This window comes from Cervus elaphus, chromosome 6 (genome assembly GCF_910594005.1).
Source record: "Cervus elaphus chromosome 6, mCerEla1.1, whole genome shotgun sequence".
NCBI classification, from domain to species: domain Eukaryota; kingdom Metazoa; phylum Chordata; class Mammalia; order Artiodactyla; family Cervidae; genus Cervus; species Cervus elaphus.
The window spans coordinates 17,069,256-17,094,226 of record NC_057820.1 but is presented as its reverse complement, the minus strand read 5'-3'; the positions used below and the strand labels follow the sequence as shown (position 1 = coordinate 17,094,226).

The 24,971-nt window shown below is 36.4% G+C and overlaps 1 protein-coding gene across 6 annotated transcripts in view; it reads right to left on the bottom strand.

The window, feature by feature from the left end:
- WDFY3 (WD repeat and FYVE domain containing 3) overlaps positions 1-24,971 on the bottom strand; it is a 282,380-nt gene that overhangs the window by 145,942 nt on the left and 111,467 nt on the right. For all 6 annotated transcript variants that reach the window (XM_043906285.1, XM_043906283.1, XM_043906282.1 and 3 more), the window contains 5 exons: positions 17,133-17,242; positions 13,230-13,391; positions 8,805-8,997; positions 7,398-7,584; positions 5,556-5,722 (listed from right to left, as the gene is read on the bottom strand). In XM_043906285.1, coding sequence (XP_043762220.1) covers positions 5,556-5,722; positions 7,398-7,584; positions 8,805-8,997; positions 13,230-13,391; positions 17,133-17,242 — 819 coding nt within the window. The remainder of the gene's footprint in view (positions 1-5,555; positions 5,723-7,397; positions 7,585-8,804; positions 8,998-13,229; positions 13,392-17,132; positions 17,243-24,971) is intronic.

Sequence of the window (24,971 nt, the reverse complement as noted above, 5' to 3'; positions counted from 1 at the left end):
CTGTATAAGTTTCAAAATTTGCATTAACTGATTAAAATCTATTTAGCGCACAAATAACTAAAATAAGGGTAAAGTAAGGAAATCATTATGAAAGATGACAATCACCATCTCATTACTCTCAAGCCTATACAAGCAGAAACAAAAGAAATGAATTATTCTAAGGTTTAGAAGAATAAGTGTATATACAAGAAAGAATAGAGTTTGCCTATATTCAGAATCTAATGTAAAATGGAAAAGTTATGTTTGAAAAAAGAGCCTAAATGGTACAAGCATAAGCAAAATGCAAAATGAAATAAAAATGAAGAAATGTAAACACTCATTTAGTAAACACACTGAATATTGTTTTTCAGATTCCAGGTCACGGGAGTTAAGATTCCACACAACACTGAGAGGATAGAGCTGAGGAACAGAAATGAACAGAAAGGTCAGCAGTTAAAAAGACACCTATATGAACAACTCTCCCACCTCCTTCCCCATCCCACCCCTCTAGGTTGTGACCGAGGCCCAGTTATGGCTGATTCATGTTGATGTTTGGTAGAAACCAAATGCATGCTGTAAAGCAATTATCCTTCAATTAAAAAATAAGTAAATAAATAAAATTTGAAAGAAAAAAAAAAGACACTTATAAGGGATCTCCCTGGTGGTCCAGTGGTTAAGAATCCACCTTCCAGTGCAGGGGAGATGGGTTCAATCCCTGGTTGTGGAACTAGGGTCCCACATACTACGGAGCAACTAAGACTGAGCTTCACAACTTCTGAGCCTGTGGGCTCCACAACGGGAGAGTCTACGTGCCTTAATGAAGGTCCACATGATGCAAATAAGACCAGTGCAGCCGAAGAAGTGAATTATTAACAAACAAAAAAAGACCTATGGTAATCCAGGTGAGTGATCTCTACAGCATCAACTAAGGTGGTGGCAAAAGGGCTGTTACCAGAGGAAGGAAACTAATAAACGTTTAGGAAGTATAAGAGAGAAAATAATGAACAAATTATACATTGAACAAATTATACATGTGAGTGACCAATCAGAACGGCACCTGGCTGTAAACAATCCTCAGGGTTCTATTCATGCACGCCAACTGAGCATCAGCCCTGGCCACATTTGCATCCAGGATAGAAACAGCACAGGTAAAAAGCCCTTCAAAGTAAACCCATGATGAACAATGCAGGGCACTTTGGTTACTAGCGTGAACAAAAATGAAGAAAAGGAAAAATACATTATCCTTTTATATTGCCTAATATGTCATGAGAATTGATGTGTTATAAGAAAACATTTGTAATGGTGAAGTCACAGAAGAGTTCTGAAAAAGATAGGTATGGTCTTTTTTTTATGAACAGACATATTCTCTATTAAAACATATATTTAAAGCACTCTGTGTTTCGGGAACAAATGTGGAAGCTATAGAGAGCTCTGAATTACACAGTACAACCTTGCCAAGACGTTACTAGCATAGTTAAGGTAAAAAACCACCACGGAGTGGTTACTAAACAGGACTACTCCATTTTTCTTTAATTTCCTTCTTTAGAAAAAAAATCTATCTGATGGTGAGGATAAAAAGGTTTATAAAGCTTCTACTATATAAGATAGAAATAGGAATCATTTTCAAGCTTTTACACAAACAGATATGTTTACCAACTTCACTAATAACTCAGTTTACTTTTTTCCTTTAAAATTTTATATTTCTATATTATTTCACTTGATCTAAAACCAGCAATAAAAATAAGGTAGCTAAATTGTATCCATGTGTAGAGCAACATAAGGTAGATATATTCATGTTTTCTCTTTTAAATGTAATTATCACTGTAATTAATAATGTAAAAAGTAAAATGTAAATGTAAACGTTCTTGTAAAAATGTATGTATGTCTTTGTAAAAATGTCCAATGTAAAAAGTCCTTAGTAACAGGAATTATCTTTTCATAAATAATGAAAGGGAAACCAGTGAAGTTGAAGAAAACATGCCCCAAAGTAGCCTGAAGAAATAATTGACACAAAGTAAGATAAACAGTATCGACTATATCAAAATATACACAGATCCAACTTACAAATAGTCCAAACCAAAGAGTTAAAATTTGTAAAGAACACAGCGTTGTCACAACCATATTTCCTTATTTCCATCCCTGTGAAAAGTCCATTATCTCCTCTATAAACTAACAACACTCAATCCAAAATGAAGTAACAGGAACAGTTTCATTCACGTTATCAAAAAAAATATTTAGGAATAAACTTAACAACAAGAAGGAAAGTTCTATACAATGGACACTTATAAAACATTGCTGAGAGAAAACACCAGGACCCAAATAAGTGGAAAGCTGTATGCTCATGAATTGGATGACTCAATGTTGTTAAGATGCCAATTCTCCCCGTATCGATCTACAGGTTCAATGTACTTCCCAATCAATATCTCAGCAGGCTTTTTCTGTTTTCAATAATTGACATGAAGATTACTAAATTTATGTGGAAGTTCAGAGAACATAGAATAGCCAAAATAATTTTGAAAAGGAAGAACAAACTTGGACAACTTAAATGATTCTATTTCAAGACTTTAAAGATATGGCAATCAAGACTGAAGCAGCATTGGCTTCAGGACAGACACATTAATGGAGCAGAATTGAGAAGACTTCCAGATATATAGTTATACAATCTTTTCGACAGAGAGTCCTAGCACATGTGCATATCTGTACTGGGAAAACAAATAAACCTTACTTCCAGCCATATGCAAAAATTAACTTAAAATGTATCATAGACTTTAACATAAGAGTTAAAAATGTGAAACTCCTAGAAGAAACCAGGTGAAGATAATTGTGAATGTGGGTTAAGTAAGATTTCTTAAATATGAGGCGAGACCCATAAAATATTTCAAAAGTGCTAAATTGGACTTCATCAAATTTAAAACTTTTGGTCTTCAAAGATACTACACCAAGGGAAAAAAAGGCATGTCAAGACTAAAAGAACATACTTAGGACTCATCCAGAATATCTAAAGAACTCTAAAAATTCCAATAAAACCAACAAAGCTATCAAACTGGACACAGAGATCTGAACCAAAGTAGAGACACAAACAGGATATGAAAAAAGCTTGAAATAATTTAGAAAAAAGTAAATTAAAAAAAATATATACTACTACACACTCAAATATCTAAAATTCAGCCTAACAACACCAACTGTTTTTGAGACTATAAAACAAATTCTCATTACATAGCTGATGTGAATGCAAAATGGGACAGCCACACTAGAAAATAGTTTGGCAGTTTCTCATAAAGTTAAACATACATTTACCATATGAATCAGCAATTCCACTGCTTCATAACCACCCCAAAGAAATGAAAATGTATGTCAACAAAAAGACTTGTTTTATATGAATGTTCCTAGTACTTTATTCATGATAGTTAAATAAACACCATCAACTGGTGAATGGATAAACAACTGCAGGATATTTAAACAATGAACTATCCAGTATTAAAAAAGAGCTTCAGATACATCCAATAACATGGAGAAATACTAAAGCCAGATACACAAAACTACATAATTTAGGAGTCTAGTTTACGGAATTCTAGAAATAGCAAAACCAAAGCACGTCAGTGGTTACCAGGGTAAGGGGGTGATGAGAGGGGACTGAATATAAAATGGAACAAGGAAACTTTTCGATGGATCAGTTCAGTCAGTTCAGTTAGTCGTGTCTGACTCTTTGCGACCCCATGGACTGTAGCACGCCAGACCTCCCTGTCCATCACCAACTCCCGGAGCTCACTCAAACTCATGTCCATTGAGTCAGTGATGCCATCCAGCCATCTCATCCTCTGTCGTCCCCTTCTCCTCCTGCCTTCAATCTTTCCCAGCATCAGATTTAGATGGATGGAATGTTCCATATCATGATTATGGTGGGGACTGCACAACCACAAATATTTACCTAAACTCAAACCCAACACTTAAAATGGATACGTTTTAATATATGCAAATTATACCTCAATACTGCTGGCAAAAAAAACCCCCATATTTCATAATCTCTTTATGTGGGATAAAACCATTGGTATCTCCTTCAGTCTACATAATAACTCCACATAAACAAGCCATGAGAAAGATAATTTTGAGTCATAAATGAAACTCAAAATGATCTAGCTTGATCTATTCATTTTATAGAGTATTACATCAATGTTTCTGAAGAAGCTGATATTTAGAAAGGTTATGCCATTTATGGGTAACCTGAGTTTTGACTCTTAGGGCAATGTCACTTCTAGTTAACCTTGTTTTCATAGACACATGTCGCTGAATTCTCAAAATAATCCCTAGAGGTGCTAGGTTATACGTGTATTATCCCTGTTATAGATGAGACAAAATCAGGCAGAAATATGAGGACGGTTAATCTAGCTGCATTAATTCTCTCATTACAAAATTATACTACTGTGTAACTAAATATTATCTCAGTGTCACAATCAGATTGGTTAACCAAATAAAATAATGAAACCTAAAATAAAAATTATATTACTGAGCTATATTTAGATGAACGCATAGAAAGAGTTAACTGTGGAATATTTAAGCTGGAGTCTATAAATTAGAAGTGTTAATTTAATATTGTTCCTTAATATTAAATAAAATATTGAACAGCTCTGTAAAATACTCCTAGATTTTATTTTAAAAGTTTTGTATAATCTATAAACTGAGGGCACTTCTTATGGAAGTTAGTACAACAACTTCAATTTAAGTCATGACTTTTCAATATAATTTTCTCCAGTAAATTAAATTTAATATATTCTAGTATATCTATTTATTCTCATAGGCTTAAGAATTTATAATTACTGGGTTTTACATTATAAAATACATAGATAATGTGCTGTGAAATTGAAATAACCAGATATGATGATATTTTCTGGCTAAATTTTACATGCAAATATCATCACAGCATTGAATATTTAGTATGTAACAATAACGTGAAAAGAACTATTAGAAGCCTGTGGGTTCACCTTCTTTCAGAATGGTTAGTATGCATTTAAAAAATTACATAAACTATAAAACTTGCACTCTTACATAATTAAATGTTATTAATATACAATAAGTTTTCTTAGTAGATTATTAGGTGAGAAAAGCCAAAGCTAGGAAACCTGAATTATAAAATGCATTCTCTGACCTCAGAGTATGTAATGTAACTTCTCTGCACTTAGGTTCGCTCAGTAAAATGCCAGTGTTTGCACCTGTGCCTTCTATATACACCTTACACAGACAGGCAGAGAGTGACTCGAGTCCCATGCACATAAAGCGGAAATGTGTGAGGTGCCAACATTCAGCAGAGGCATGTCTGAATTATTAAACTGTTTGAATATTAAAATGAAATACTAAAATATAAATTTCATTGTTTTTATGATATTTTCATATTATTTTCAAGTATTTTATCTGCTGAAGACTGTCGTTCAAGAAATTATACCATAGAAAGCACCAACCTTAATGGAAAATAGCATATTACCTTTATATAAATAACACAAATAAAGAGCAATCAGTTGGATACATTCATTCTTTCCTTATTTCTTTGAGTTGCTCAGAACGGGGGTTGGGGGGAGACTCACCTTTGCCTGCAGGCTGAGGTACTGCAAATCCAGGCAATAAAAAGGGTGCCCCTGTGGTAATACCAGCTGGTTTTAGTTCACTGACACCATATGTTGTTAGGGAAGTTATCAGATTAACCAGATCTTTCAAGGCATCTTTGGATTCTGCCTCTTTTGCTTGTTCCAATCTAGGAAAAGTATGATTTAGCAAATATGTTTTCTCTTGTGTTGTATTTTAAAATTTAATACAGAAAGAAAATTTCAATTTTATATGCAATAAATAAATGTACAGACCACTACAAGAAGTTTCTTCATATATTTTTTCCTATATAAACACACAATATTTTTATAAAGCTGCAAATTTAAGTATGAGATATGATGGTGTATTTGAAAGAAATTATGCCAATAGTCAGAACATCTGATAAATGTTGATTTTGCCATTAAGGGTATTATTTTATGCAAATCACCAATCTTTGGTAGAAAGTTTCTTAATATAAAAGGATTAGATTAAATATCTCTTAAGTTCCCTAAGGCTCTAAGGTTATAAGTTTCACTGTTTACAATCAAAAATCTTATTAACCATTTCTTTCCTAAGACATTTTCTCCATTAACAATTTTAAAAAGTGAATTCTAGGGGAAGATTTCTAAGACTTTATCTGCATTTCATTAACTAACTCAAATACTGGCACTAGAGTACATTTAAATAAAGTTCTGAGAGTCTAAATTTTTTAAAACAAACTTAATTCCTTTAAACTTGTCTTTTCTTAATGTGAAAAGTTTTGTTTTAATAATAAATATTTTTATACTATACACAGAATGCTGTAACCTGTTTTTTCATTCATTAGTGTTATGTACATGCTTCTCCATGTTAGTATAAACTCACCATAGATATGTTTTTTAATGGCCATGGAGAATCAACCATAGATGTGGATATTGGGACAGCTAGTAGCTATCAGAGTTCAGGAGCACTAATATACATAAAACTTTGTCTGCATTTAGAATTGTATCTTTAGGATCAATAAACATATGTGAAATTATTGCAACAAGTTACCAACATTTTTAAGACTCTTGAATTCTCAAAGGACAGCATCAATTAGTAATGTCAAATAGTTATTTCATAAACTTTCACATGTCTTCATTTGTAAATTAGGCTATATGTGCAAAATTATATTCTTGGGGGTTGCCTACTATTAAGTAACAGCAACTAGGTCACACTGGTGTTAGAACTTAAAAGTTTACAAAACAGTGGTGGTTTACAGTAAATCAAACAACTTAAAACTAATTAATGGCCTGGGAACGACTAACGTGAGTATCTTCTTCCTAATAAACTTGTAACCAGTTGTTTTTCCAGTATATGTAAGCAACATCTGGAATGAAAAACAAGGCTAGTAAAACACTTTTAGACTGACTACTATGTTTTATATATACATTTTCAGCATCTCATTCATTCTGCAAAATTATTCTTGCTACTAACTATATTAATAGCTTGATAGCATTGATATTACCATTAAGGAAAATCAAAAATATAATTAAGCACAAAGAGTTTACACTTCAGGAAGATGTTAATTAGTTCATCCAAACTCTTCTCCCTCAGCTGCTAAGGAAGAGCAGATTTCTTCTTCACATCTAACCACTGACTCCATGTGTGCAACCTACATTTTCCAATTTAACTCTAAATTCACTCTTTGTACTCTCTTGACAGAACAGGAGTAAAAAGAAGTGATTAAAGCTAAGAGTATAAAGTATACCTTACGTTAGTGATTGGCTGATTTCTTTTTCCCTATAACCCCAAACTACTTTGCTTCCTTTGATGAGAAGACTGAGTAGACTATTAAAATACATTCTTATATTGTGGGGTTTTACCTAAGCAAGAGATCACAAAGGAAATTATATCCTTGCCATATCCGAAAATCATCCAGAAGAGTTTGGGAAACATCACTGGAATCTTTGAGGAAACAAGAAAGCCCAGCAAACATCTCAACAATTTCTAGGGGAGAAAGGTCATCTGACTGCTGCATATTCTGAACACACGTAGATAAACATTCTTTTTCTGTAAAAACAAAGAAAATAAAGAACTGAATAAATATATGTGTGTGTGTGTATATATAACTTATGTCAACTGCTTAAGAAAACTTCATTCTTAACTGGTATTTAATGAAATGTTAAATTTTAGTACATTTATAAAATATGGTAAGATAAATGATACACATTCTGAAAGCAAATATAAGATTCAAACTGACTGGGGAAGCTCTACCTCTAAGTAGTAAACAAAGAGTAATACAGAAAGTGTTGAAAATCAGTTGAGGGGGAAAAAAAAAAAGGAAAGAAAATCAATTGACATTTATAATAGTTTTTACATCATATTTAGAAGTTTTATTATTAAAAAAGACGACTGCCTGCTGCCAAATGATATTTTTGACCTTTATATTAATATAACAAAAAATGGAGAAAAATTTAAAAACTCTCTTCTAAGTTTAAGAAGAAAAATCTATTTAGTTAAAAGTTCAAATTAGAGTGCATCTAGACTATTAAGATACAGAAATACTTCAGGAAATAAAATTTTCAAATTTTTGTCTGTACTATATATGTACTAGTTTAAAACATAGTTACATCCCATGACTTCTGGGACTGGAGGCATTTCAAAGAAGACTTTTGCTCTCTTATCTTTAAAAATATTAATTTATATTAAGAAATCCAGGGTCACATAACAATAACTAAGAAGATTTAACACAGGAACAGAGGTAAGAAACATCTAAGATGCTACAATTGTCTCCTATTTCTCCTATTGACTAATTTTAAGGGACAGTTGACACATATTTATATAAATAAGCTAAAAAAATAATTTCTTTTCAGTGCTGATAAAGAATCTACTTAATTTTATTCATACCTCATTGGACAGATTATCTGTCTACTTATGAAATATCTTCAGAAAGAGTTTGAACTATAGCATCTCAAAAAATCTCTTTTCATTCCACAAAAGAGGAAGGAAGAAGAGGCAATGAGGTGGAATTTGTATTATTATTACGACTTATCATTTACTTAAAGGTAAGGTTATTTTAACTCTCCTGGATATCCATTATTGGGAACATAAGAATTTTTTTACATTTGAAAAGCTTCACAAATAATTTTTTTCTCCTGGAAAATATAGTTCTTCATTTAAAATAGAATCTTTGGAGAATTGAACAAGAAAAACATATTTGTCATCATACGAGGAGAGAAAGGCAGAGGAAATTCAGAGCATCTAGAATGAATACGTTACGAGACAGTCACCGTGAATATACTTCACCACGTTGACACTGAGACCGTGACGGGATATGGTCATAAGGACTTCTCCGGCACTCTTCCTCCAAGGCAGGTTATAGGGAGGGCACCAAGAGGTTATTGCACTGAATAAAAGCTGGAGGTCGTCTTTCTGAGCCAGCTCCTCGGCCGGAGAAACAAAACTGCAGAGTTTCACTAAGATCTAAAGAACAAAGAAAATGTGTACATAAATGAATGAATGATTGGAGGAAAAGCAGGGGCTAGAAAAGGACTAGATCTGATTATTTAAAACTCTGCAAGTTCAGGGTCAGTGTTGAGGGCTATCATTAAAGCCACAATGAGGAGAGCTCTAAGTTAGGCAACATTAAAAAAGACACCTATAATTTACAAGTGTGTTATGGTAAGACAGTTAACCACCTCTACTTTTATCAGCTTTTTTTTTTTTTTAAGTTACCTGTTTACCATCTTCACTTCACCATGGTGGTTTGTTGTTTTTTGTTTTTTTTTTTTTTGAGGGGGTACTGTTTTGCCCTATCCTGAAATGGAATAAATCAACAGTAACTTTTAAGGTCAACATTCCAGTTTTAGAATGTTAATTCTTAGTTTGCCATAGGTGAAATGTAATTTTCTTCTCTAAAAAGGACACTTTCAGGGAGACAAGAAAATAAAAACATGTCTTTAAAAGTATTTTCAATTTTTTCCAACTTCTATACAAGTAGAAGGTGACATTATAATAATACAGTCTTCTTAATTCAGAATTATTAATTATGTCTAGTAGCCAAAAATCTTCTAAAGCATGACTCAACACTTCTTAAACTCTGGAATGAAAACCTAATCCTTACCTATGGTTTGCAAACTACACATTGCACAACCATTTATGGCATTAAAGGCCTGCTACTTGGGGAATGAAGCTGTGGTTTCTGCCCTCCAAAAACCTTTCTTCTTCTAATCTCAGTGCGGTGGCAGAAAAAGTTAACTTTCTTTCTCTGTGCTATATTTTTTCATCTAAATATTTTTAAAATATATAAAATAAAATAAAACGAGTATTTCACTATCTGGGGGAAACTATTCTATAGAAAAAGTATTTGAAGTATCATATTTCGTCTAAGAAAGCTAGGTCTGCCTTTTCCTATTTCCTTCAGTGCAAAATTTTACTCAAATACAAGAATTTCTAATTCATAGCTGACAAATATCAGGGAAAGAAAGATTAAGAATTCAGTGAACAACAAAATATTTATAAACTCTATTAAGTACAGGCATTCCCCCCTCCCAACAAAAAAAATGCCCAGAGACATTGCTGAATACCAAATTTTTATTAATATTTGTAATATATGTACCTCTTCCCACATGTATTAAATGTAACAAAAAGGTATATGAAAAGAAAGATAACTGCAGCCAAAAAAATATATATACACATGTATATACTCATAAGAGTCTATTGTTGATTATACTTTTCACTAGTTTTCACATGCCCATATGTGATTAGAGGGACAGATGTCATTTCTCTAATTTGTAACATAAAAACAAACCTGAAAATAAAATCTTTTTTTCCAAGTCAAATCCTTGTGCTCAAAAATAAGTTGGATTTAATTCCTTGCTGTTGACCCTTAAGATAACTAATTCTTAATCTTCCAAGTCAAAAGAATTCTTACAAATAACCTAGTATTAATAACCTTTCCATTTTTAAGCAGGAGAAAACTGAAGAATCTACTCATTCCTCTTTAGCCCCTACACTAAGCACTTCTTTTCGTAGGGATTCTGTTACAATGTCCAGCCAAGTGTGCCAGAGCAATAACTGGCCACATCAATGCAAATACGAAAAAAAAAAGAACGCCTACATAAAGCACTACCAACTGCTAAGGTTCCAGGAAACCATCTGTCACAAAATATAAACACAGGGATTTTATCTATAATAAACACTGTGCATTCTGAAAACATTTAATAAGTTTGTGTCCATCGGGTTTTTCAGACAAAATGATGAAAACAATGTCTGGACTGTGATAAGGAATGAAAAAAGCTAAGTTGATGCACTGAAGGAACCACTGAAGGAACCCTGGACTAGACGGTGGGAGAGCAGGGTTCTGATCACTGCCGGGCACCAGGTGTGGAACAGTCATGACTATAAGTTTCCATAAGTGTAAATGAAGCGTTTCATTTAAATTCTCTATTGCATTCCATTTGGCCTTTAATATTCCTTTGACATCCAATGATTCCAATATACTAAAGTGAATCCTTTTATGAATGAATGAATGAATGAATACATTCAGTTCAAAGTCAGCACCCACTGCTTTCAGATATAGAAAAAAATTAAGTTTTAGAAGAAATCTTTGCTACTTAGTTGCCAGCTTCCATTTATTGTCTAAGGTGTTACTTCTTCAGAGGGACTTTACTGAATCAGGGCTCTAGTCTGATCAGCAAAGACTAACCCACTCTCTTCATCAGCCATGTCTTAAAACAGCTTTAATTCCTATATGGTTTACTCTTTTACTTCTTCCCATTGCCATTCTCTTCCATTCTAGTTGAGAGGTTAGATAAACCTGAGTTCTAATCCCATTTCTGCCATTCCCTCACATTATTATTTTGGTGGAAAACAAGAGCTCTGAAGTCATGGAAGGTCTTGCAAATGATCACAAGATAGGGATGTTAACTGCTAGCACAAAAGTATTTAATAAATCAAGTGTTCAATAAATATTCATTGAATTAGCATTTTATTGATAATCCTGTCTTTTCATTTCTAATCTGTCTTACTCTCCCTCTCCCCCATCTTCACTGGTGTGTGGGGGCTCAGTCGCACAGATGAGTCTGACTCTTTGCGACCTCATGAAATATATACTACCAGGCTCCTCTCTCCATTGGATTTTCCAGGCAAGAATAGTGGCGCAGGTAGCCATTTCCTTCTCCAGGGGATCTCCCCTACCCAGAGATTGAACCCTTGTCTCTTGCAATTGGCAGGAGTATTCATCACAGCTGAGTCACTTGGGAAATCTAGTGGTAAAAGACCCCACCTGCCAAAGCAGAAGACATAAGAGATGTGAGTTTGATCCCTGGGTTGGGAAGATCCCCTGGAGGAGGGCATGGCAACCTACTCCAGTATTCCTGCCTGGAAAATCCCATGGACGAGGAGCCTGGCAGACTACCGCCCATGGGGCTGCAAAGAGTTAAACACACTTGAAGCAACTTAGCACACACAGACTTCAGCAAAGTCGAGTCATTCCTGGAGCAACCACCCCAGTGACACAGGTGCCAGCATCACCTGTCCGCGGCTCTGCTGCTCCTGATGCAGATCCAGCGCCCTCTCTGTTCTCTCCTCCTACTCTCATCGATGCTGAAAGTGGTGGAGGCAACAGCAGAAATCAAACTTATTTATCAGAAAAATAAATTTTGGCATTTCAGGTCTGCTATGTCTAAAGCAGAGAAGCACAGCTTTAGGTGTTATTTCATTGACTCTTCCCCCAAATCCTTTAGCCAGGTATTATTTTCATTTTAGAGATGAGAAACTGGCATCTTATTTCATAAAATGGGACTCAAATAGGTGTAAGTCTTCTAAATTGAGGGATAAAAACACATTAACAATTTAACCCTCTTAATCATTTTTAAGTACAGAATGTTAACTACATGCACAATGTTATGCAAAACATCTGTAGGACATTTTCCTCCTGCAGAACTGAACCTCTGGATCCCCTGGAAAACAACTCTCTTTTCTCTCACCTCCCAGCCCCAGGCAACCAACACTCTACTTTTAAAAGCCTGACATCTTAACTTATAAATAAAATCATGCAGTATTTATCTTTTTATGTCAAACATATATTTTTAAATACCATATTTCCTATGGATAGATTGTATTGTAAATGTTTATAGTTTTGAAAATTTTCTCCCAAGAATGGATATCAAATGATGACAATATTTCCAGACTACCTAACAAAGGTTCACTTACTCTGCTAATGCAATTATTAAAAGAAGAGTGACCACATGGGAAAGAAGGTTCACAGACAGGGAGAAGAAGAGGTGGCAGTAGCCACTAAAAGAAACTGTCTTTTCTAAGTTAAATACTTACTGGCTAAGGACTTCCTGTATTTAGACAGCAACAAGACAGAATTTCTTGACACGAGAAGAAATATTACCCAAAACTTAATAGCACTGTTAATAAAAGTGTTCTTTGCTTTGTTCATTTTAGAGATGTTGTTACTTTATGAAAGGTAATCTTAATGATAGAATCTGTTCAGAGTAACAAACCTGTGAATCTCTCACCCAAATACTCCTCAAAAGAAATGGGCAGATTCAGTTAATATGCCAGTTAGATAAAAGACAGTCAATTTATAATAAATAGCAAGAAGCACTACAGAAAATGGGACAGGCAGAACATCTACTTAAGGAGCATACCTGTTACACCTGAAAGAGGGTGGGCTACATGAACAGACACAGCACCTCCCATACCTGTACAAAAACTTTCTGGAGTAGTCCCCGCCGTTCTGCTAGAGGTAGCTCATTCTGTGCACCTCCAACTGCCTCAGGCACATGTGGAAGGTCAAAAAACAGATATAAACATTTAACCAGGGTGGAAGGCACTGACATCGTTGTCATGCAGTCCACGGTTTTCTGGAAAACAAATGGATAAATAAAGTGAGTAGACAGACAGACTTAACTGTACTATGAAAGTGAAAGTTGCTCAGTCGTGTCTGGCTCTTTGCAACCCCATGGACTGTAGCCCGCCAGGCTCCTCTGTCCACGGAATTCTCCAGGCCAGAATCCTGGAGTGGGTTGCCATTCCTTTCTCCAGGGGACCTTCCCCACCCAGGGATCGAAACCTGTTCTCCCGCATTGCAGGCAGATTCTTTACCATCTGAGCCACCAGGGAAGCCAATAACTGTACTTGCTGCACCTAAATAAGCTCACAAATTTTAAGCCAGAAAATTATACTTCAAAACAACTTTTCAAATGCTTGAAAAAAAATTTTAAAGACTCCATGAATGACAAATACTCATTTCCTATCTGGACAAATTTGCTTTAATCACATACTGAGAACTTTGTCATCTACTAAGGTATCTATTAAGTTGACTATTAAGAGGCAGCATGTTCCAGGGAACATAAGCTCTAAGATTTAGAAAAAAGGAACTTAACCATAAACTTGAGCAAACTAATTTTTGTTAGGCCTCATCTTTATCTCCTATAAAATCTATATAATGGTATGTATCACCTAGGGTTACTATGAGGTTTATGTAATGAATGCAAAGATACATTAATGTACTAAACTATGTATTAGTTCCCTTACTATTACTTTTATTCTCATTGCAGATTCTTAGGTTGGAAGGGCACTTGAAGGATATAGCCATCACTGACACAGAATTGTACATTATTTTCAAAGATTGCTAGAGGAAGAAATTTTAGACCTTATGGTGAACATTTCAGTATTGTTAAGAAGTATGGGGGAAAAAAGAGGCATGCTATAAAAATTATCAAAATCTTTCCATGGTACAATTTGGAGTAAGTTTTTCCATGTTGGAGATCAACAGGCTAGCATCATGTGTTTATTAGTCTATTAACTTTTTTATTAAACATTTCCTGAACGCATAGCATATGTCAGTCAGTGTTTTGGGAACTTGGTGTGAAATGATGAAGGAATCCTGCCTTTCACAAGGCTGTATTCTACCAGCAGAAACAAGTTCATCAATAACTATGATTTACTCTCTTGAGCGTAACAATGGTAGTACGTCCAGGCTAATAAAATAAGGGAATAATCAACACTGCCAAGAGTGGCATGAAGGATAGGAATTAAAACCAGAAGGGAAAGGTCACCTGGAAGATATACAGAAGGTAAGGCCATTTGTACAATATGTTTCAGGAACCGGAGTCCAAAACTGCTGACTCCTGAAAAACCACAATAATGTCTAGTCTTTAATGTGTGTTTATTATATAACAGGCTTAAGGCTAAGCACTTTAAATACATGCTCTCATCTGTTTTTCAAGTCAACCTTACAAGATAGATTTTATTACTGTATGAGCCTTCATTCACAAGGAAGGCTCATTACTTACATATCCTGCCCTGTGTTAGGGAGCTCCTTAAGTGGTCCCCAAGTGGGTATATGCGCAATGCTCTCTGCAGGTGGTCTCCCATTCAAATTTTACTTTTATTTTGTGGGCACTGGAAACCTAGTGAAGTGTTCCAAACGAAGGAGTAATAGAACCAGATTTCAGAAAATCAGTTGCTGGTAGTACAGACTATAGATTAAAGAGCAGGAAAGTGAGAGTACTTCGGAAACTAGTACAGAAAACCCCACAAGATCGATGGGGCCTGAGTTACTGCAGTAGCCGGGTGAGGGGAGGAGCGTGCCTAAGAACAATCCTACCCACCATCTGGCCCCTTTCTACATACCCACCATCACTTCCCTCCTCCAACGCTTGGAAGTCCTCTCCTGATCTCACCTACCTTTTATTATTTCTAGCCACCCCATGTCTCCATCTGACTCTCAGCTGAAACATCTGTTCACACCTGAAACTTAAGTTCTCATCTTTCCTCCTACCTTCACCTGCAAAATTTACAACTCCCACATTTCCCTTTTCATACTACTACATACAGCCCATTGCTGCATTTCATGCTATTAGCTTCATCCACTTCACCTCTGTCATCTGCCTGTTGACTCAGGACCATGTTTTAGTCATCTCTGTAACTCACTGCTGCTAACAGAAAACAGCATGCAAACCAAAATGTCAGCTCAAAATGTAACGCTGAATTTTCTTTCAAAATGTCTCTTTTGCCAGTTAGATTATTACTGGCTGTCCCTTTGTATTAAGCAAAATGACATCACTATTCGTCTTATGACAAGACAGATTGAAAGTACAACTGGATATCCAAACTGGTAACTGGCAACACCTGTAAATTTTTCTTAAGTGATTCTTTTCTCCTGATTCTTTTCTTATGCTTATAAATTGGTCTATCCATGTGTGCACATGTAAGTTAATACACATTTATTGACTTTCTACCATGTTCTAGGTGTTACGGTAGAACACAGTCCACGCTCACAATTAAGGAAGGAAAACGGAACGTCTACAGAAAATATGAATAAAGCTTACATATATTCCCATTAAACACTATTGTTTTACATGTTATGCTTAGCCCAGCCACATTCTGGCACAGGAACGTACGGTCATGCACAGCTGTCATCAACAGCAAGCAGAACTGGTACTTTGAGAGCCATCTGATGTGGCCACAGATACACGAAAACACTGGTCTACTTCAGGACCATATGAAAGGTTACTTAGTACTCAGGGTGAATAAGCATCTCCACATGTGCAGGACTAAGGGGTTTCCTGGGATAGGGGCCTTCTATGCTAAACTAAAACTCGGATAGCCTCAGGTAAATCAGGACAAATTGAGTCTTATTCCATCTCTGCTTTAAAAAACACATTATAACACAATATTATAAATCAACTATACTCCAATATAAAATAAACAAAAAACAAAACAAAAATCCAGCAAACAAAGAGGGAAACAGGGTATCCCAAAAGAAAAACATTCAACTGGGCTAGTAATCATTCTAGTGGGCTAGTAATTATTCCGGGATAGTAACTGGTTTCAGGACATCTTTATTAAAAAATGTGCACTGTTTCTCCCGTGGCCTATCATGGTAGTCTGATCAATGTCACACTTACTTTTGTGATCCACGAGGTATTTGAAAGCCCACTGTAATTTAGACAAAAGTCGTTCTCAAGATTGGTATGAATTTTGATAGGTAATTCTACTCCAGATTTTAGACGGTTGAATAAACTTCCTTCATCTCCAAAACATCACAGGTCACAGATCAGATATTCGAACAGCACATAAATGACTACGTGCCACATGTTTCATGACAAACGCTTAAAGCTGATTTAAAGGGGAAAAAAGCAATCTCCAGAATAAATCAAGTCGGACGGTAATACATATTATCCTGAAAATAGCTAAGTGACCTTGGATGAATTCCAGATGACTCTTCTGAGGCAAAGTTTCCCTATCACAGGTTACAGAAACTCTGGGCCGGGCCTGGGGAGCCAGAGTTCCTGGGCTCCTTCCGTCCAGCTGCAGGGAGTTCATCTCTTTGCCCAGGGTGCTACACAAACGGGGCCACACACTCTAATGACAAAGACAGAAAACACTGTTCTAAGTTAAGCATTTCCTCATGTGTAAAATGGAAATGGTAACTTCCTTACAGAGATCTTGTGAGAAGCACAGAAAAATGTGCAAGGGGGAGGAGGAGAATACAATGATTATCATAAAATCTTACTTGGATATGATGATAAATTTAATTTGAAAAAATTCCAAGAGGATAAAGAGAGATGCTTCAAACATGAAAAGCAAGATCTCACCTGACCAGAGGATGCTAACAAATTAATTGTTGTCAGAAGCATCCAACCTCTACTGGCTTCTTCACTCTGATTGATTTCCAAGAACTGGACTATGGCCCGACTTGCAGCCTCTATAAAACCAAAGGAAAATCATTAGGTGGAGATAAATCACATGTAAAATATGTTAAAGAAAGTAATGTTTTATTGGTATATGCAAATATTATCATATTAGTACAGAAAAGTAAAAGTCAACTGATACACTTTAAGAAAAAGTATGTCACAAATTAGTCAAAAAAAGTCATGGAAGAAGGGAAATTTGAGTTAAATTTGCCTGGAAAACAAGTATATGTCTGTCTGGGAAATAGAGGAAGGGAGAGAAGCAGAGATTAGGCATACTGCTTTAAAACCAAAGTGTGGCCAGAGGAATGATCAAGATAAAGAACTGTAATAACACAGGGTTCATTCACATTCTAGAAGAGCATATGCTGAGAATACTGTCTAATATCAACAGCAGTGATAGAAAGCGCCTATTTATGAAGGAAGGTAAGCTAAGGGGCTGTCTGTACTTGACTCTTTGGGCAAGAGGGAGCTAATGTAGTTTCTTGAATAAAGTAGATGACGAAGGGATTATTTTAAAATGATTAATCTAGAGTGATGTGTATGACAAACTAGAAAGGCAAAGAGATTGATAAAACAAATTAAGAGGCTGGCTCAGTGAGAAACACAAGGGGTGACCTGAGCAGCTGACATTACGAAGATGGAAACAATGACGAAGTCATTCATAGAACTGTATGTAGTGTTGGAAAAATCAGTGAAAGTCAATTTAGCTGATTATATTTTTAAGGATAAGGGAAAATGGATAAACCCGAAACCATGCATTTAATTTTATCAGTATAAAGTTCATCAATTTTCATACTGATATACGAGATGAATTAAAGTAAAAAAATAAGCCCAATCTCTTCACTCTAAGTCAACATGCTAAGTTACCAATGTATACTTCAGTTCAGTTCAGTTCAGTTCAGTCGCTCAGTCATGTCCGACTCTTTGCAACCCCATGAATTGCAGCACGCCAGGCCTCCCTGTCCATCACCAACTCCCGGAGTCTACTCAAACCCATGTCCATCGAGTGGGTGATGCCAACCAACCATCTCATCCTCTGTCATCCCCTTTTCCTCCTGCCCCAAATCCCTCCCAGCATCAGGGTCTTTTCCAATGAGTCAACTCTTCGCATGAGGTGGCCAAAGTACTGGAGTTTCAGCATCAGCATCAGTCTACTTAACACATGTCATAAAGATGCAGGATGCAGAATAAACAGAATTTAGATTAGGACTTCCCTGGTGGCTCAGGTGGTAAAGCATCTGCCTACAATGCAGGAGACCCTGGGTCGGGAAGATCCCCTGCAGAAGGAAATGGCAACCCACTCCAGTATTCTTGCCAGGAAAATCCCATGGATGGAGGAGCCTGGTAGGCTATAGTCCATGGGGTCGCAAAGAGTCAGACACAACTGAGCGACTTCACTCACTCACAGATTACTTTAGAGGTACTGCTTTCTTCCATTTAAGACAATAAAGATAAAAGAGTTTTATTCAATAACTGAATAATATAAGACTAATGTATAATACTGTGCTCAGCATATTTCATCTTTATATACTCCCATTTGAAAGAACATTTTAAAGGGGAAATTTTTTTAGCTACTTATTTGTACTGACTCTTAATTGTATAAGAAGGACTGTTTTAAGTACTTGTAGATTTAATTCATTTCATCTTTACAAAAACCCAGTAAGTTACTTTCTATTCTTATACACCTTGGTGGAGGGTGGTTGTTTAGTAGTCGCTGTCATGTCCAACTCTTGCTACCCCATGGACTGGGAACCTACCAGGCTCCTCTGTCCATGGGATTCTCCAGGCAAGAGCATGGGAGTGGGTAGCCATTCCCTTCTCCAGGGGATCTTTCCCGACCCAGGGATCAAACCCGTGTCTCCTGCACTGCAAGAAGATTCTTTACTGGCTGAGCTACCTCTTATTGCAACATAAATTGAGAAATGGAGAGGATAAGTAATTTGTCTAGTCAGGGACAGAACTTATATTCAAATCCAGGTTGCCTAGCTTGTAAAAGATAAAGACAGTGATAGAAAATTTTTATTGGAAAAGAGAAGTCAACTGAAGCCTGGCTTACTTCTGATATTCAGTATCTCATAAGTGTTGAAGTTATTGTATTCACACTCACTGATTTATAGTCTCTTGCTCCCCTCTAGGAAAAAAGACCATGGGAGTCGACCCTTGGTTGCCTTGTTCAGAGCCTGATCCCCTGTGTGGAGCGCATTATTGGCACTAAGTAGGAGCTCAATAAACACCTGCTAAGAGCGAATAAACAACCCAGGGAGATCACAGAAGGACACATGGAACTCAACTTCTCATGAACACTAGGAGGTCTGGATAATTTGGCTATAAAGGGGGAGTAATACCAAAAAAGCAGCATTCTAAGTTGATTAAATAGAGACAGAAGAAAACAAAAGAATACCACTGAGAAATCATTTTAGCAACCATGATTTAAAGTAAAAGTCACTCAGTGGTGTCCGACTCTTTGCGACCCCATGGACAGTCCATGGAATTCTCCAGGCCAGAATGCTGGAGTGGGTAGCCTCTCCCTTCTCCAGGGGATCTTCCCAACCCAGGGATCAAACCCAGGTCTCCTGCACTGCAGGCAGATTCTTTACCAACTGAGCCACAAGGGAAGCCCAAGAATATTGGAGTGGGTAGACTATCCTTTCTCCAGTGGATCTTCCTGACCCAGGAATCGAACTGGGGTCTCCTGCATTAAAGGTGGATTCTTTACCAACTGAGCTATCAGGGTTTAAGGTCATTGGTAAAAACTAACCTGCAAATTTGTCCTGTAAGTCTACAATGGACCCAGGCATTTGCTATTACATGTAACAGGAGGAGTCTTTCCTTGATAGCAATTAAATGCTCATGTAAGGAAGATAGCTCCTTCCCAGTTGGCTAAAATTCTCAATCAAAAGCTGACATGCTACGCTTTCATTTCCTAGGCTTCTTCAAAACTAGACAACTTTGGTTTTAAATTGTGGAATTCTATTTCATAACTCAATATCTTAAAAAAATACTTGCAGTGTTCAAATTGATTATTTCTCAGTTAAACCATATAAGAGATTTCTAGTTCATTAAAAAGAAAAACACTGATTAGCAAATCAACTTGTTACCACTATCTATGTCTTTCACAGAGAGAAAAAAGATTTTGAAGAATTAAACCTACATTAAAAGAGGAAGTTATCGTCCTGGTACAGAATCTAGAAAGCTACAGATAAGACACATTTTGAGTGACTCTGGATTCCACCCATATTATTTAACACTATTAACAATAAAAGAAGATTGGACAAACGTATCTTCACTGCTCTTCAGTAGGCTGCCAATTACCAACAATGAATACCAATGCTTATTTTGAGAAGCAAAATATCAAAAATGTTTCTTGGTTTGAAACAGTTCCAAATATCTGATTAATGGCATTTATAAGTGTGTGTGGTTTCCTTCGTTTTCATTGACAATGAACATTAAGATATTCCTCAAGATACAAAAAAACAATGTATTTACAAAAATGTTGTTATTAAAGATTACAGCAGCTCAGTAGATTGCTGAACTGACTGAATGAGATACTAACTAGGAAAATAAACCTTGAAAAGGATTAAGGCAGTATAATTATTAATGGCATCCATTTAACAATTTTACCACCTTAATAATAACTGCTCTTTTTGAGAAAAAGGTGGTGAAGACGGGTTACATCAGCAATAGCGTATAATGGCATTATCTGATTTTGAATTATAGGAGCGTACAAAAAGGTCTGGGGGCTTCCTAGGTGGGTCAATGGTAAAAGGTTCACCTGCCAATGCAGGAAACACTGCACATGTGGGTTCAATCCCTGGGCTGGGAAGATCCCGTGGAGGAGGAAATGGCAACCCACTCGTGTTCTTGCCTGGAGAATTCCATGGACAGAGGAGCCTGGCCGGCTACAGTCCATGGGGTTGCAAAGAGCTGGACACAACTGAATAGCAACTGAGAAGACAGAGGTCTGGACAGTAGTTGTGGCTGAGTGATAGAGAGAGACAGGAAACTCTCATTGACAAATAAGTTATCTTTACATAACAAATGTATTCAGAAGAACTTATTTACTCTCATCTATTTCAGCTATTTGTTGTTTAGTCACTAAGTCATGTCCGACTCTGAGACCCCATGAACTGCAGAATTTCAGTATATTGCTATTCAAAACAACTTAATGGGATCTCCCAGTTTTTATTTTAAATGAGTCAAGAAGCTCACTCTAAAAGTATGGAATATTTAGTGTTCTCTTTAAAATAACTATGTAGACTAGAAAGTAATTTTAAATTAAACCTCTGTAAACCACAGAATTTCTTAAAATTCTGAAAGAAAAACACTTCTAGTCAAAGAAATATTGTATTACAAACTAGGAGGCTTCCTTGTAGCTCAGACGGTAAAGAATCTGCCTGTGATGCAGGAGTCCTGGGTTCGATGGCCAGGTAGGGAAGATCCCCTGGAAAGGGCATGGCAACCCACTCCAGTACTCTTGTCTGGAGAGTCCCACGGACAGAGGAGCCTGGCAGGCTAGAGTCCATGGGGTCACAGAGTTGGACATGACTGAGTGACTAACACTACTACTACTATTATGAACTATGAATTCCTCTAATTCTTAACAAATGCAAATTTAAATGCTGATTTAAGATTATAAGAGTTAATGAAATGAACATTAGCCCATCTTGAGAGTTGCCAATCATTTGATTTAAGCTTTAGCTTTCATGCTGCATTTCAATGCATACAGTTAGGCTAAAAATTACAGAAATGGAGTTAGTCAAGCTCATTATTAGGTTAAGTAAGAAAAGAATGCAGACAGTTTTCAAGGAAATGTAAGTTCCCAGTCTACACTGAGAGAATACGAGTAAACTCAATCAGACAGCGTTCAGAACAACCAGAACACAAAATGTGTTAGCAGTAAGTGTAATACAGTAATTGTTCCTTGGCAAAGTCCATTTAAAGCATAGTTATTTTCAAACTTTTGCTTCAGGATGATAATCTGAGGCACGTCAGTAGTACTATTACACTTCTCTCATTAATAATGTAACCAAGCCCTAAACACCCCTTCCCACCAACCCCTATTCTCAAAAAACAAAACAAAACAAAAACAAAAGAACCCACTTTCACGTTAGTGAGAAAACAGTATTCGAACTCATAGCTTCCATGCATCTTTCCATTTGATAATACGTAACCACATCTTGGGAATGAAATTACCTGAAGGTGTTGTGGCTTTGAAATCCTTGGAGGAGAGCGGGGCACACTGTTTTTCTGTTTAAAAAGAAAGTCTAGGTTGTCTACTTTGGGATTCACTTCATTATACTAATCATGGAGCAAGATGCTGGACATGGTGCCAACTGAGGTCAGCACCCCTGGCTTCTCTATCACCGTGCTGCTGCCCAGTGGGGACTGCACCACTGGGTGTAACAGTGGTACCCAGCATGCAGCAAAGTCCTTAATACTAAGCCGAAGATACTATTTTTACACAGGTGAGAATTTTCTGTTCCAGTGATGTAAATCGACCATGTGACGTTAAGCACCTTAAGAATTAAGCAGCTGCGTAGGCTGAACTTAACAGATAACTAGAAGAGACAGAGAAAAGTCTTAAGCCATGCTCTGTACACAATACAGCCACAAAAGTATATATTTTCTCAAATTAGATGAGAGTTACTACATATTTTTAACAAAACCACAGGCAGGCAATAACTAAGTCAAAATTAAGAGACAGAGAGAAGAGGACTAATGTACTGCAAATCAGCCCATGTACTCAATTCTACATGTTGATCTACCTAAAACTTTCCACTTTTACTAACTTCTGATGGATAGGTCTAAACAACAGAATTGCTGATAAGCATGGTTCCTCCTGATGTATCTATAATGCATGTAGGAAGTGATTTGGTAAAAAGACTTGATATGTGAAAGGTGATTAGGTAACAAACAAAATAAGTATTTCACAGCAAGTTCAGAGGAGTCCTGGAAAAAAACTTGCTCTGACACACAAAAAAATAGACCCAATCTTCAAAAGAAGAACAGAGGGTTCATTCTACCTGCCTTTTTTTGGACAAAAATTACGTGCATGTATATCTTAACAAAATTACTTTCAATGATAACTTCCTATAAAAGGTTATGTGAGGTATTGAAAGCAGCTGAACTCACAGAGGGAAAGTCGAATGGTGTTGCCAAAGGCTGCGACGAGGAAGCGAAGCTGCTGATAACTGTGTATGAAGTTACAGCTACTGAAGATGAACAAGTTCTTGAGACCTGCTGTTCAACACTGCATTTACAATTAACTGTATTGTACATGGAAAATTCTATGAAGAGGGCACATGTCATGTTTTTACCAATAAAAATCAACTGATCAATCAATCAATCAGAGAACCAGAACAGGATATGCAAGAAGAAAATGATTCAGGATGCACCTAGCACCTCAAAATCTAGAATTTCTTTCCTAGGAAAAGATCCAAAAAATCTCCATGAAAGTACTTTTGATAACAACATTGATCAAACTTCCAATGTTCAAGACTGAAAATGAAAGAAAAGATGTAAAGATTTCAATAGCAAGAGTTCTTATTGCAAGGTTAACTTAGGGGGTACTCCAAAACTATGCTTTTCTCACGTTAGCTGGCTTTTCTAACACTCCTCCAATTTTCAAAGCATGATGGGGAGGGAGGGGGAGCAGAGAAATCCTATGGCAAAGTCAGTAAAAAATTTATTGAGCACCTAATCATGACATCTGGTCCCATCACTTCATGGCAAATAGATGGGGAAACAATGGAAACAGCGACAGACTTTATTTTCTTGGGCTCCAAAATCTTTTTTCTTGGGCGGCAGATGGTGACTGCAGCCATGAAATTAAAAGACACTTGCTCCTTGGAAGAAAAACTATGACAAACCTAGATAGCATATTAAAAAGCAGAGACATTACTTTGCCAACAAAGGTCTGTCTAGTCAAAGCTATGGTTTTTCCAGTGGTCATGTATGGGTGTGAGAGTTGGACTATAAAGAAAGCTGAACACCGAAGAATTGATGCTTTTGAACTGTGGTGTTGGTGAAGACTCTTGAGAGGCCCTTGGACTGCAAGGAGATCAAACCTAAAGGAAATCAATCCTGAATAGTCATTGGAGGGGCTGAAGCTGAAACTGAAGCTCCAATACTTTGGCCACCTGATGCAAAGAGCTGACTCATTAGAAAAGACCCTGATGCTGGGAAAGACTGAATGCAGGAGAAGGGAACGACAGAGGACAAGATGGCTGGGTGGCATCACTGACTCGATGAACATGAGTTTGAGCAGGCTCCGGGAGATGGTGTGGACTGGAAGCCTGGTGTGCTGCAGTCCCTGGTGTCGCAAAGAGTCGGACACGACTGACCGACTGAACAACAACAAGTCTATAACGTGTATTCTTTTAGGTGATAAAGGTATGAACACAACAGACAATAAAGCTAAATAACTAAATAAACAAGATATTTTCAGATGATGATGGAAGCTCTAAAGGAAGCATTTAAGATGACTGAATAACTACTAACTGGCATGGAGAGAGAGGACAAAAGATCAATTGAGATAGGGTGATTTGAAAAGGTTTCTCTTCTGGAGGTAAAACTTACAAAATTGCACTGAATCTCACTGATTCTGAATTAATTTCAAAATTAATTTTCAAAGTTAATTTTTGAAATTAATTTGTAATTAATTTCAAGAGTTTAAAACTAAAAATGACATGGACTTACACAGTATGAAAAAATATACCTTAAAATACCTACAAACAAGAT